This window comes from Pseudoliparis swirei, chromosome 6 (genome assembly GCF_029220125.1).
Source record: "Pseudoliparis swirei isolate HS2019 ecotype Mariana Trench chromosome 6, NWPU_hadal_v1, whole genome shotgun sequence".
Taxonomy (NCBI): domain Eukaryota; kingdom Metazoa; phylum Chordata; class Actinopteri; order Perciformes; family Liparidae; genus Pseudoliparis; species Pseudoliparis swirei.
In genome coordinates, this window is record NC_079393.1 from 20,286,729 (window position 1) to 20,301,018 (window position 14,290).

Below are 14,290 nucleotides of genomic sequence, written 5' to 3' on the forward strand. Positions count from 1 at the left end.
GATAATTTGACAGCTGTTTTACACCAAACATCAGTTAAAACTCATATAGAGCAATACATTCCTATCATCTAAGGTAATTACATCGACACGTTGTGTTTTAATGAAGAGCAAAGCTTTATTTATTCCGTGGTGCTTGTAACCTTGAGTGGTCTGTGACTGCTTTCTTTTAGCTCTACCTTCGTCCCGTGTGATCTGATTCTTTTAGAGCCTGCTTCGTGATGTGTTTCTTTCTCTGTAAGCTGTTTTGCACCTACAGTGTCCATTTTATACTAAAACTCCTCCATACTGTAATGAAGTGCCTGTATTAGTGCTTTTGTGAGCTTTACCTTTCCCCCTCCTATCAGAGCAGCTTAAAACTGAGAGCTCCTACTAGTGCGTGAATCGGTGCCTGTGATTGGTTCTCTTGTTCACTCCTCTGTCCGACCTTCCTGGCTGACCCTTCCTCCTGCATCCCTCGACCTTTCACCCTCGACGCATCGCTGCCAAGAACTTCTTGACTTTGCTTAATGTAGTGCATCTTTGCATCATTAATTGGATAGCGTATTATTGTTATGTATAATCAATAACACTAGAAAGAGCTGAACAGGCCGGTAAGATTAAGAATATTCGTTTTAATTTAAATTATTCTAGTTATGTATAGGCCTGCTGCATTGTGTGGCAAGTTTAGTATTATGAATTGAAATTGTGTACTAATATTATATGAAGATATGCAACATTAATTTTAAATGATTATCGATAGGCGTCATGGAAAAATAGTGTTATGAAAGGCAAAGGATTACATGGTAACATGCATTTAACAACAACTATTTTTATTATTATTTTCAAAATTTAATAGGGTTCTTAATGTTCACTATTTTTTATATTTAAGGTAGATGTCTATGTATTGAAATATATATATAATTTTAAATATATAAAACCAAAGGCTGTAGTTCAGGTTTGGTTTTGTTTTAGTGGAAAGTAAATTCAAATGACAAATTTAGGCAAAAGCAGTTTTAAGATTTGCTTCTCGGGATGGGAAAAAGGAAAGGCACCAAACTGGTACTCACAACTGTAGTGTGACAGAATAATTCTAGGATGTCAAACTTATGTGTGTTTGTTGATAATATTTGCTGTAGGAATATAATCTAATGCAATAAATTCAGTTATAGATCTTCAATTGGTGTGTCCTTGTCAGTTTGTTCTTAAAATACCGAGTTGCTTTGGTTTAGTGGGGGTTAAGTGGTGGGAGGGGGGGGGGAGACATGCGTGTGTGAAAGTACAACATGCGTGACCTTGTTGGCTGCGTGGTGGATTGTCACACTGTGTTGGTTGAGTTCATGCACACAGACGGATGCAGAGCAGTCAGGGTGATGTTCTCCTCTGCTCCTCTACTGTTGCACCGATATGATTCTCAGTTGCCTTTTTGTTTTGTGTGCCCCCCCCCCCCCCTCCCCGTGATGTCACCATTCCCCCTGCGCTCGATCGACAGCCCCGGTGGCCAACGGTCTGCAGGACCCCAGTCTCGCCAAACGTCTGCGGGGAACTCCAGAGCGCATCGAGTTGGAGAACTACCGTCTGTCCATGCAGAGGGAGGAGGAGCTGGAGGAGGTGCCTGAGGAGACGCTGGCAGAACACAACCTCAGCAGTGTGCTGGACAAGCCCACAGACGGCGACTTGGGCTCCAGGTAACAGCCTGGAAACAACTCAATGGGCACTTTAAACAAAAATGGCACCGTTAGTGAATGCTGAGTTTGGGGATTTTCGAGTTTGCTTGAATTCTGATATTGATCATTTGATGGATTGTTTCTAGTTGGTCAGATTCACACAAAAATCCTCATTATTGTTTGAGAGAGAGTGACTGAATAACTCCATCCAGCAGTAAGCACTAATAAACTGCAACATAGAAACATTTTCAATACGGATTCATCTACTGATCATGTTATTAATCAATCTATTAATCATTAGGTAGCATGTAAGTAAATAGCCAACATGCTCCCAGAGCCCATGGCTGTCCTGAAATGTCTCGTTGTGTCTGATCAACAGGCCGAAACCCAAAGATATTCACTTATAGACGGAGTAAAAATGTACATTTAAGGAGCTGAAACCACAGTTTTTTTTCTTCTCAATAATAAATCAGCTCCTGCACTCTGTTTATATTGGAAAGCTCATTTTCAGTCAAGCACGCTTCATCAGACAGTGAAGCATTAATTAATAGAAAAAAAAACAGAAATGGAAGGAGAAAATGTCACGGTGGGCGATTTGAGATGTCCTTTTTTAAAACCTTATTTTTCCTGACATTCTACAGGTTAAGAGTTTAATCAAATAATTAAAAATAAATGTAAATCCAGAAATAATTGCCCGAAGAGTATGCAGGTGGACATTCTTGAAAGAGAAATATTATTCACGCACTCTCCAATAAGCTGAAGTTCGTTCCTTCACTGAACCTTCAATGTGTCTGTGTTCTCCTCTCACACTCCTGGGATTCCTCCTCTTCTCTTCCAACAGTAGCTCGGAGTCCGACATGGAGGAGGAGGACGAGGAGGAGGATCTGGATCTGGAGGAACAGGAGCCTCTCAGCCCCTCGGACCTCGGCGGCGTTCCCTGGAGGGAGGCGGTGGAGCTCCACTCCAAACTGAGAGGCAACGAGGACGAGGCTCTGGCCGACGCAGTCAGCAGAGACCGGGAGGTAGACGAAGACGATGAAGAGTATGAGGACGAAGATGAGGACGAAGACGACGACGACGAGTCGAGCGATGGTAAATTAGTTTTTTCACTCTTGGGCTGCGATTTGAAGACGGTTTTCCCGTAAAGATTGGACATGTAGTCTGTTGTTACGTTAACACCCGGTCCGAACTCCATCCGACCCGCAATCTGTTTCATGTGAAGTGTCGATGTCTCAAACGTTGTTCTCCTCATCCTCTCTGATTTCCTCCTCTTCCATCCCCTCCTCTTCACGACTCCACCCCCTCCCCGTGTCCGCTGTGTCTGTGTGTGTGTGTGTGTGCACGAATGTGTGTATCTGTGTTGTTGCCGGGCCTCTGTCTCCCCCTGCTGGCAGAGGGGGACTACTGCCCGTGGGATAAAGAGCTCCAGTCAGGCCTTTGGCTGGAGAAGCACCTCACAGATGAAGACGATGTTGGTACATTTAAAGGTAGCCGCACAACGGCCTGTGGATGCGTTTGCAGTGTCTATGAGCGTGAAATATAATCCTGGCTGGTTTGGGTTTTTACAATAAGAGTGTGGCTTTTCCTTTTTTTTTTGGTTGTCTTTGTGTTTCGGTTTGTCGTTTGCAGTTGTGTTCTCACAGAGGTTTTGTGTTCAGAGATGGCTTTTCTTTCAGACTCGCTGTGGGCCATTTCAACCTGCCATTAACCTGTTTTAATACCTCCGTTTTTGGGTATGGCTTAAATGAACTAATCTGGGAGATCATTGTGTCCCGTCCCCCCCGTAGGCACCGCAGCTATGTTTTGCCATTGAGTTTGCAGAATTGTCGTTTTCAACCTGTGGATATTATTTTTTCCTTTTAAACCTTGTATCTTTGAAGTTTATGGTTTGATCTTATTTTATCTTTGCAGTCTAGTGCATGCAGCCTCTCTCTACTGGACCTCTCTGATGATTTTATTTGAGTGCCACTGTATTCTAACGGACTCTCTGCATTTTTTTCTCTTTCATTTTTTGTTCTTGACCCCTCCTCTCTCTGTCATCTGCTGCTACCTTTCTGGCACAACTGCCTTCATCTCTCTTCATCTGCCTCTGACGTCTCGGATCAAACACAACTACACCACAACACCTCACACACACACACACACACACACGCACACACACATACACACACACACGCGCGGCCCACCGTATGCCGACTCCCTCCTTTAGCCAGGAACCTACAGATCCAACAAGTCCTGCAGCCTGTGGATCCCCAGGCCATTCCAGGTCTGGTGAGAACGCGCCCGGACCAGCTGGCCTCAGCCTCCCAGCTCTCTGAGCTCGCGCGGCCCTCCTCCACAGGTAACCCACCTGGAGGAGCTGAACACCTGGGACGGTTTCTCTGGGCGAAGTCCAAGGCTCTAGGCCTGGCTGGGTTACGGTTCAGGGTGTGTCACGTGGCTGCTGATCAGTTTCGTACGTCCTTGTCTGCAACAGGAGGAGCCACCTCCCCCGACTAACTCACCTGTTGTTCATAATCATCTCTGATTTTGTATATTTTTGTCATTTGTCATTCCCCCCCCTCAGAATGTCTCATTTTGTGTCCAATCTTTTAATTTGTCGTTGCGGTGAACGTGATGTTTAACCGCGTCCCGGTGCGCCCCCATAACCCCCTTGTCGGTTCCCTTTTGATTTTCGTTCAGCTTTGTTCTTTTGTGTTCTGCGATGTTCTTTCCCATGTGTCTAATTACTTTCCTGTTATTTCCCTGCCATCTATCCCTCGTTGTTCCGTATCGTCTGGTTTGATCGTAGCCCCCGCCCACACATCCGCCCGACACGAGGCAGTGAGAGTCTGGTTGGAGTCCATGTCTGGAGGTAGCACAGACTTCTAAGGGATCACGGCATCCCGCCTTAGGCTCGTTCTCGAGCCGTCTGGCCTCTTCCGGGAGCATGCAGAGAACACGCTCCGATGCCAGTAACCTCACAACAGCTCGCATGCTGCCAGGCTGCCGCTCTCCAGAGCTCTGCACTCTGTGGCTCTCGTCTCACTTCCCAACCTCTCACCCTACCCCATCCAACTCCCAACAATATGAATTCTCACTTTACCTGTGGAGTATCACTGTACTGTAATGAAAAGTAGAGACGGGTGAGCCGCGAAGGCTTGATGACACGTAACGCCACAGTGTTTCTCGCTGGAATCTGCCATAACTGTGGTTCTTTCCTTTTTTGGACTAACCCGTAAATGGCACTTGTGCCCACACATCGTTTTTAAATTGAGGCTGTGAGGTATTCTCGACTTTTTAATGGCTTGTCTGAAAGTAATGAGTCCCCCCACACATATTTGGATTCAGAGGCAACACTTGTGTTGTAGGTTAAAAGCTTCGTGACAATCTCCTTGCGCTCAAACCCACGAGATGTTGGTGCTGGTGCTCCCACAAGGACAAAGGCCTGTCTACTGTGATCGTTAATGTTGTAATATTATTCTAGAACTAAATAGATTGGTTTCACCTTTTGTCAGACGCAGAGTCTCTCCCATTACATTTAGTTTAACTGAGGGATTATTGCTCATCACTTAACCAATGTCATTAACCTTTTCGGTTTTGCTTTTGCTTGGTTTAAATGTCATCCATTTGCACATTTAAGAATGGATAACTGCATGTCTCTATTACTAATGCTGCTCCGAGCCAAAATCATTTATCTATCGACTGTTTTATAGGATTTCCTTTGACGCAAAACTAATGTCTGATTTTCTCGCCAGAGAACTTTCCCCAAAGCTGTCTTCAGAAGAAAAAAAACGATGGCTTTTGGTTTTGAAGCCTTTTCATCATTTTTTTTCAGTCTATAATTCTTTCCTATAACTCCACAACACTAGTTTTGACAGATTGATTTCACCGAGCAGTCTTTGAACTCTGGCGCTCTGCTTTTAACATTTGTGCCTGAAGGGAGAATTTCCGGAAAGAGTTCAGTTACGATTTAGGAAGTTTTGAAAAGGTTCACGCTGGGCTGCTGCTGTTATTGTCGTCTGAAGAGAATGTGTCACGCAGCTGACTCTTTCCATCTCGTTGTCACGTCAGAGCCCTCTGAGGATGGAGATCTGGAGGCAGAAGCAGACAGTCCGGATGTTGAGCCCGGTGCAGAGACGGATCAGGGTGAGCGGTGGGACAAATCACAATGTGTGTCAATTCAATCGCGACATGTTTGCTTCACAAAGAACTCTGCTCTATTGTGATAACGTAATGTGGAATATGAACAATATGATGCTGTGGGACAATGTAATATTTCACCATGTTATGTCTGAATTCTAGACGACATCCCGTCGGATGCTGAAGCTGAGGCTCGTTTGCACCAGTCGGAGCGGGCTGCGGTGCTTCCTGAGGAAGACGGGAAATTAGAAAGTCTGAAAACAGCCTCCAGTATCGGTACTTGTCCCTAAAAATTCATCCAAATTGAACGCGCAGAAATAATTGGTACACAAATAACAAGAAGGCATCATTGTTGTCCTTGTTCCATTCAGAGCCATCCGGCGTCGACCAGAAAGAAGACGTTGTTCTTTCTCCACTCAAACCGTCTCCAGAGCCCCAACCACAGGTGAGATAACTCAACACCTCCAAAAAACATACCTGTTTACACTCGCATATGGTTAAATAACATATTGTATGGCCATCTTTTTATCTTTTTTGTTTATTTATCTTTCTTATTTTGGTTAGTTTTTTACTGCACCATCTTTTACCATGTATTGTACTTTTCTCTTTTAACTGTTGAAATGTTTTGCCCCTGTTATTGCCAAATTTTTTAAAGTGACTACCGTACTGCACTTTGTAATATAAATAAACTTTACTGACTTACTTATGTACACCAAGTTGAAGGTATGTGACGTTAGATACCGCTGAATCTTCATCTTCTCCGTTTCTTTTTTCCCAGATAACGCCGGTGAAGTCTCCCGGCACGCGCTTCTTCCCAGAACCCTTCACACCCGAGGAAAGGAGGGCCGAGGGGTCAACTCCTTCTCCAGCCGCCAGGAGCCCACTGTGCTCTCCTCCTCCTGCTCCGCTCCACGCTCCGTCCTCTGGCCCTTCTCCTTCTCCTGCTGCTGCTGCTGCCGCCTCTCCGGTCCAGGTCCCTGCCTCATCTCCACTAAGTTCAGTCACCAAATCACCAATCAACTCTCCAGTCATCGAGTCACCCGTCAGATCATCAGTCAAGACCCCCGCTGGCTCCCCAATCTGCTCTCAGCCCACCCCGCTACCAGAGACTTGCACACCTACATCTCCCGTCTACCCTCCCTGCTCTATTTGCCCTCTCACGGGCAACCCCCTCTCCCCAATCTGTGCTCCGCCTTTGCCCTGCCAGGAACCCTCGTCGCCCCTCACCTCGGACTCTCCCGTCAGAAATCCGCCTGTCCCCGGCGTCACTTCGACGCCCGTGATCAAAACGGACACGGGCACGTCTGAAACCTCCACGTCCATAGATTCCTCGACGGAGGAAACTCTGTCGAAAAAGACGGATATCATCGAGGAGTTTTGGTTGAAGAGCGCCGAGATCAGGAAGAGCCTCGGCCTGACTCCCTTGGACCGCAGCAGTAGGATCTTGGAGAAGAGCGCCGTCACTGCTCCATCGCAGGACCCCGCCCCCGTCAAGCCTCAGTCTCCAGACGCGCCACGGGAACAGAAGCCCGCCTTTACGGGCCGAGCTGTCATTCGCAGACTCAACATCACTCTTGAAGGGCATGTCATCACCCCCCTCGCCCCCGCCGAGCCCAAGAGTAACGGCTCTGATCGCAGGGACCTCAGCAGCAGCTCCGGTTTGGGGCTGAATGGGAGCACCGCCACGAGCCTGACGGCGAACAGCGACGGCTACAACACGTCGGACTCCATCATGCTCACGCCGCCCTCCAGCCCGCCGCCGCCCGTGCCCGCCAACCAGTCTCCAGCCGTGCTGCGGCAGCAGAGGCCTCAGGTGTCCTGGACCAACGGAACGGATCGGCCTCCAGCCGAGCGCGCCGAAGAGCCAGCGAAAAGCAAGAGTCCCGTTCCCGCGCCGAGGACCCAACTGAGCCCCGCGTCTGCACCCAGACCCGCGCCCCGGAAGGTCTCCTCGCCTCAGGCGGATCCGGAACCAGCTCCCGTGGTCGTCATGAGGGAGAAGAAGAAGCCCCGGCCGCAGGAGGCGAGGAAGTCGTTCGTGGAGACGGTGGAGGAGATTCCGTTCGCTGACGACGTGGAGGAGTCGTACGACGAGCGGACGCCTGAAAGCAGCGTGAACAAGTACGATACTCCGCCCAGCAGGGAGAGGCCTCCCCTGCATCTGGCTCTCGCGATGGAAAATGGTAAACCCAATATCCCGGTCAACCAAGCCCTTAAGAACCAGAGGGCAACTCAATTCTCCCCAGAGGCCAAGGAGATCGCAGAAGAGAGGATGAAGGCCAGAGAGAAGTCGGTCAAGAGCCAGGCGTTGAAGGACGCCATGGCCAAGCAGCTCCATAAAATGAAAGAGTCCGACATCGACAAGGGCGCCTCTCCTAAAGTGGCCTGGAGCGTCACCCAAGACGTTGCCGCGAAATGTAAAAAGTCAGCCGGATCCCCGCAGACATCCGCCGTGAAAGCGCTGGACTCGAAGAAGGCGGAGACTTTACCCGAGCGCTTCTTCAGCGGCAACAAGAGCCTGGACAGCTCCGTGGCCTCCTCCGACGGCTCCGCCGCGAGTAGGAGCAAGAAACGGAGTTCCCTCTTCTCGCCGCGCAAGAATAAGAAGGAGAAGAAGGCCAAGAACGACAGCAGCAGGCTCTCCGGCACGGACGAGACGCCGCCGAAGCACAAGTCCCTGTGGAAGGCCGTCTTCTCGGGGTACAAGAAGGACAAGAAGAAGAAGGAGGAGGATAAGTCTTGCCCGAGCACGCCGTCCTCGAGCTCCACCACTCAGAGCTCTGGGAAGAAGAAAAGTTCGCCTATCGGGAAATCGTCGGGTAAGAAAGGTAACCCAGAGCACTGTTTTAACGTGGTACCTTTTTAAGTAGTATTTGTTAAAATATTTTAAAAAATAAAAACTGCTTTTTTTTGCTTTTGCAGAGTTGAAATCACGCAGAAACTTGAGCTTCTCCGAGGACTCGGACCTGTCCTGCGACGACGTTCTGGAGAGGTCCTCCCAGAAGTCGAAGGCTGATGTGAGTAATAACAGGCGCGGCAAAACATGTCGCGCTTAGCCTCGCCACGCCAGCGTGAGCTCAATGTTGCCGATACATTTTAGTCTGCAAAGCATCTGCTGACAATCAGCGGAGAGCAGCTGCTCGGAGCCCGGCGGCAGACTCCAGGCGGCGGCGGCGGCCCGGACCTGGACGTGATTCACCACCACCTCTTGACTATTCTGAGCAATTTGTTCTAGGCGCTGGCTCTCGTCGATGTAAATATTCAGACCGTAGTGATTGAAATGAATGTGTGGATTAGCGAGGATAGGCATCACATCTGTTGCATCCTCTCCTGCTCGACTTCCTCTGAACAGCTTTTTTTCTTTCAATGATTTCTTCCCCCCCGCCCACCATGCAGCACTTGGACATCTTTGACCTTGTGTCAGACATGCAGAAGGAAGCGATTAAGGAGGAGAAACTGGAGAAGGAGAGGAGGAGGGAGTTAAAGGACAGAAAGAGGGTGAAAGAGAGTCATAATAAAAGAGAGCGGGAAAAAGAGGTTGATCGAGAAAAGGAGAAAGACAATGAGGAGGTATTGTGCACAAAGGGGTTAAATGATTTAGAATGAATTTAGTTTAAATGTTTAGTTCACAAAGCTTGCATCTGGCTTTAAAAAACACCTCAAATGAATCTTCAATACTTTATCCATCCTTTTATTTAAATTTTATAATAGTGTTTAAATTCTTGCCCCGAGGTAATCTAAGAACAGACGAGTATATTTAAAACCCAGCACCACAACAGGACGATAACAAAATGACTAAACGAGGGAATTGTTCAAAAGACTGCATTGATTAAATATGCAGAAATTAATTACAGAATATCCACATTTCTACCGTACGAGTCCCTTTATTTGGATCCAATGGTATTTCTTATGTTTGACTGAAATTCAGATTAATTTCCACTCCTTTCAAACACTTTGCCTTCTTCATTTTTACTACGCGTATGAAGAATTGACATTTTGTTACTTTTCAATAACGTTGATCTGAATGTGGACCTAATGTTATGTTACAGCTGCATCATGCCTGGCAGGCTTTGTGTAATTCAATCGGCGCCCAGAGGAATCCAGTCGACTCGTCGTGGTGTTCGTAGTTCTCTAGATCAGTGGGTGTATTAGATATCCTGTCGTAGAGGTCATTGTGTAGTGAAAACAACAGACTCGTCTATCTGCCTTAATCCTTGTCAGTTTTCTTACAATATGTTTTGTAAGTGCTGTTTTGTTCGTCTAATTCCTGAATCGCGTAGATGTGTAAAATGCCGCTGCACATTGTCATTTCGTGGTGTGGGATATTAACATTGCCTGTTAATTACCAGCTAAATCATTACATTTTTGTTGTGTTTGTTTGTGTTTATTTTGACCAATTTAACATAATCATTAACCCATTTTAATCACCATCGTTTCCTCCCTTTTTTGTTTTGTCTTCCCCAAGTCTGTTTATGTCCCTCACGCACTGGCGTTCAAGAGATCGTACGCCACAAAGGTAGTATTACATACGTTCCCATTGATAACCCCCCACACACACACCAGCCCTCAGCGCATGTGCTGGTTTCCTGTCGTAACGCCTCACGTGCACCCGGCCTATAACTAACCGTCCTCTCTGTATGCATGTGGCAGTCGGACCGCAGCGCCCACTCACTCACCGCTGGACATCCACTCTGTTAAAACACGACTTTTTCAATCGCGCTCACTTTTTCTTCCTGGTTCCCAGCGACAGCTCTTCATGGCTTGATATCAGGGGGCTGGTGTGATAATAACCTGCCTTTCTGTCACTGCGGCGCAGTTTTGACTCCAGCCTGGATGCAGGAATGACTTTTGGCTGTTTCCACCGGTGCTGTCCTCTCTTTTCTCTTGATTCATGCCGGCTCTCTATGTCCTCTCTAGTCGGCTAACAGCTCGTTCACGTACTGTATCCGCCTATTATTCCTGGAAGGTTTCATAATGTGAAGGATTATAAGTGTGAGAGCTACAGTGCTGCTGATGGTAAATGTGTCACACTGTGTTCTCGATTGTTATGTTTCCACACCTTTGAATATGCACTTTGAAGGACTAGAAAAGCCTGTAGATAATTTGTAGTGTGTAGCTGGACACTGTGGAGTGAAGTTTTAAGAAATCCCAAGTATAGATGTTATTGTTGTGGTGTAAAGATTGTCATTGTACGTTTCCCCCCCCCACGCTTGTTCAGCTTTTCCTGAAGGGCCTCATGGAATCAACTCCACATACGAGTAGCTTGTGAGTGAGACTTCTCTGACCCCTTGTTTCTCATTTTTTATTATTGCACTAGAAAACCTACACGGAGGAAGAGCTGAATGCCAAGCTGACGCGAAAGGTCCAGAAAGCTGCACGACGGCAAGCCAAGCAGGAGGAACTCAAGAGGCTGCACCGAGCTCAGGTAACCGCCCCTTTGGTAACTGCCCCTTTGGTAAGGCCCCTTTGGTAACCGCCCCTTTGGTAAGGCCCCTTTGGTAACCGCCCCTTTGGTGACTGCCCTTTGATGTACGGCCCTTTGGTAACCGCCCCTTTGGTAACGGCCCCTTTGGTAAGGCTCCTTTGGTAACGCCCCCTTTGGTAACCCCTTTGGTAAGGCCCTTTGGTAACCGCCCCTTTGGTAAGGCTCCTTTGGTAACGCCCCCTTTGGTAAGGCCCCTTTGGTAAGGCCCCTTTGGTAACCGCCCCTTTGGTAAGGCCCCTTTGGTAACGCCCCTTTGGTAAGGCCCCTTTGGTAAGGCCCCTTTGGTAAGGCCCCTTTGGTAACGGCCCCTTTGGTAAGGCCCCTTTGGTAACGGCCCCTTTGGTAAGGCCCCTTTGGTAACGCCCCTTTGGTGACCGCCCCTTTGGTAACCGCCACTTTGGTGACAGCCCCTCTGGTGACCTTTCCTCCGTGGTTATCGAGTGGATTGACGTTTGCGTTCTCCTCTAACTTTCCATCGTTGACGCCCCGTCAACATTTCAGTTGGTCTGATAATTTGGTTCCCAACTAAAATACTTGACATCAGTTTTAGCGTTACTTTTTGATTTAGTGCCGGCTAACATGCAAAAAAAAAGAGGAAGCGACAACATGATACCTGAATGTGCCCGTTGTCATTGGGAGCGTGTTAGCGTGCTGATTAAGCCCAGCTTCTTGCAGCTCTGTGATTACACACTCAGAGCTGCCGGCACGGCTGCCGGCTCTCGACTGCCGGGCGTCTGATGCCGTGTTGAAAGGAGGCTTGACGCTGTCGTCTGCGTCTGTTTACCCGGGGGGTTTGTGAGCTGAACAGCTCTTCAAACTGTTTCACCAAACCATGATTCATGCCATTCGTGTTAAACAATTTAAAAATGGGTTTAGTGGCGTGCTGGAAACGGGCTACAAAGGTATTGTCTTGTGTTGTCCCGACGTTCTTTTGTTTTTGTTCCGTACCATATGCTCACTCTTATGTCACTCAACCAGGGTTGGAAATTAACAGCATAGAGTACCACTTGAATATTGTACCAGCATTTTGTGCGTACTTTCAACGCCGTCTTTGGTTTGCGGCCAAATTCATACTTTGGTTTGGAAATTCATTCCAATTGATGTTAAAACTCTGCAGTCGGGCTTCCTGTCCGCTGACGCAGCCCAAGTCTGCTCCCGGAGCAATGGTTGGCCGGCCTAAATCCTGCTTCCTTTTTGTGGCTATTTGCAGAACCTCCGACCACGCTTCTTGTTTCGCTTCTCTTGCCGCATGGCGCTGATAAATTTCAGCACTGACAGAGGAAGTTAGTCTGAGGGGCGGGACTTAAACTTAACGGAGGAAGCCGTTTCTGCTCATGTCTCTCATTCTTAAATCACGTTCACTCGCATCGAACCACTTAATAATGTATCAAGTCATTCTCCATTATGTCCACCTTCAATATCATTCAATTGGACCAAATCCCAGGGATCCCAAATTAAATTATGTGTCACCAAAAGGAGTGTGGCGCTAATTTGACCAATGGGGTATTAAAAGACATGCAACACCAATTTGAACTTGTTTGAACTACTCAACCCTCTAGTTAAGTATAATGGAAATATGATGTTCTTCATATAATGTCTGAACTACTACATACAAAATGTAAATATGTCCGTGAGATTGATACTGGTTCATCAGATCTTCTGCACGGCCCTCCCAGACGACTTCAGAGGCTGCGTCCCTCTATCGCTGCCCCCCCCCCCCCCCCGTGGCGTGGGCCAACGAGGGCACAATAATTAAATATCAATCGTTTCCTGCTCGAATCTGTGCAATATTGGCCGATCACAACTGACGTGCTTGTCGGCTTTAATTAGCCGTGCTCCGTTGGTTTGTTTCATTTCTAATGAGGCCAAAGCGTTGCGTTGGTAACATTAAAGCCATCCTCTCCAGCAACCTCCCTGAGAAACTGGCGGCACTCGTAATTAGTGGCCGACGCGAGATAACTCTCGATTGCTTGTAATTTTGTCGTGTTTCTGCGTTCCATTCGTGACGCGACTCTCTCCTGTCCGCTCAGATCATCCAGAGGCAGCTGGAGCAGGTGGAGGAGAAGCAGCGGCAGCTGGAGGAGAAGGGCGTCGCTGTGGAGAAGGCTTTGAGAGGAGAAGCAGGTAACCAATCACCGCGGCCTGCGCCGGCTCGGCATGGAAGGCGTCTCCCGATAACTTCCGCTGTGATTCCGGCGCTCTTTCAAATGATTTTAATTGAAACTAACCTTTGCACTTCTACCTTGATTAATTATTTTAAGTCAATCCCACGTGGCGTGCTGTACCAGCAGTGCTACGGCAGGTGGGCAAATTACCCACGTTCAGTGAACCGAAGGGTGTCGTAAGTTTCATAACGCGGAGGACCGTTTTCAAATTAACATTTTACAAGTGAATTACTCTGTGTGTGGCAATTAAATTGTGTTTTTGTGTCGGCGCAGGTTCCGCGGAAAACCATGTTTAACGTAGCGCGAGATGAGTTCAGGCTTTTCTACAGCTCCAGAGGGAATAATAATAATAATATCGATGATTAGGACGATGTGACCAAGAAACTGCATTAACCTAGAAAAGCTGTCCCTCTGCAATCATTTGCACCGACTCCACAATCACGAGTCTTCATTTACAACTTCTGAGGCCGCGCGTAGATTTGAGCGGTTCATAAAGACATTTGTTTCTCCAAAGTAATAAGAACAAAATTGGTCCGGACAAGGGACTATCGCAGACGATATATTTCCGAGGTGAAGAATGCGTTATGTGTTAGAGGGCAGCACAGTTAATTATTTAGTACATTGTAAAACATGAATAGCGCTCCGTAGTAATAACATCATTTACTTATAGTCGGTTCTGTGTGCGATAAAGGCCCGAAGGCGTTCCTTCACGGAGCCGACCGTGCAGTCCATCCGACTTAACGATGACGCCTCCATCACGCAAATGAGCGCGCGCAACGCGAGCGTTTCATTAAATCCGGCCAAATAACTCTTTGCTTTCCCCATCAGCTGTGTCTCCAGCCAAGTGTTTGAGTCTGTTTTAACTTGTAATACTC

General features: G+C 47.6%; 1 protein-coding gene across 23 annotated transcripts in view; it reads left to right on the top strand.

Moving 5' to 3' along the window:
* The window catches only part of mical3a (microtubule associated monooxygenase, calponin and LIM domain containing 3a), a 65,266-nt gene that overhangs the window by 41,229 nt on the left and 9,747 nt on the right, over window positions 1–14,290 (top strand). For 11 of the 23 annotated variants that reach the window (XM_056417759.1, XM_056417757.1, XM_056417765.1 and 8 more), the window contains 13 exons: window positions 1,469–1,664; window positions 2,485–2,735; window positions 3,038–3,130; window positions 3,853–3,984; window positions 4,435–4,497; window positions 5,697–5,771; window positions 5,928–6,041; window positions 6,137–6,210; window positions 6,544–8,593; window positions 8,688–8,782; window positions 10,231–10,281; window positions 11,083–11,190; window positions 13,281–13,374. In XM_056417759.1, the coding sequence (XP_056273734.1) occupies window positions 1,469–1,664; window positions 2,485–2,735; window positions 3,038–3,130; window positions 3,853–3,984; window positions 4,435–4,497; window positions 5,697–5,771; window positions 5,928–6,041; window positions 6,137–6,210; window positions 6,544–8,593; window positions 8,688–8,782; window positions 10,231–10,281; window positions 11,083–11,190; window positions 13,281–13,374 (3,396 nt within the window). The other 12 variants (XM_056417760.1, XM_056417758.1, XM_056417761.1 and 9 more) reach the window with 11 other exon arrangements.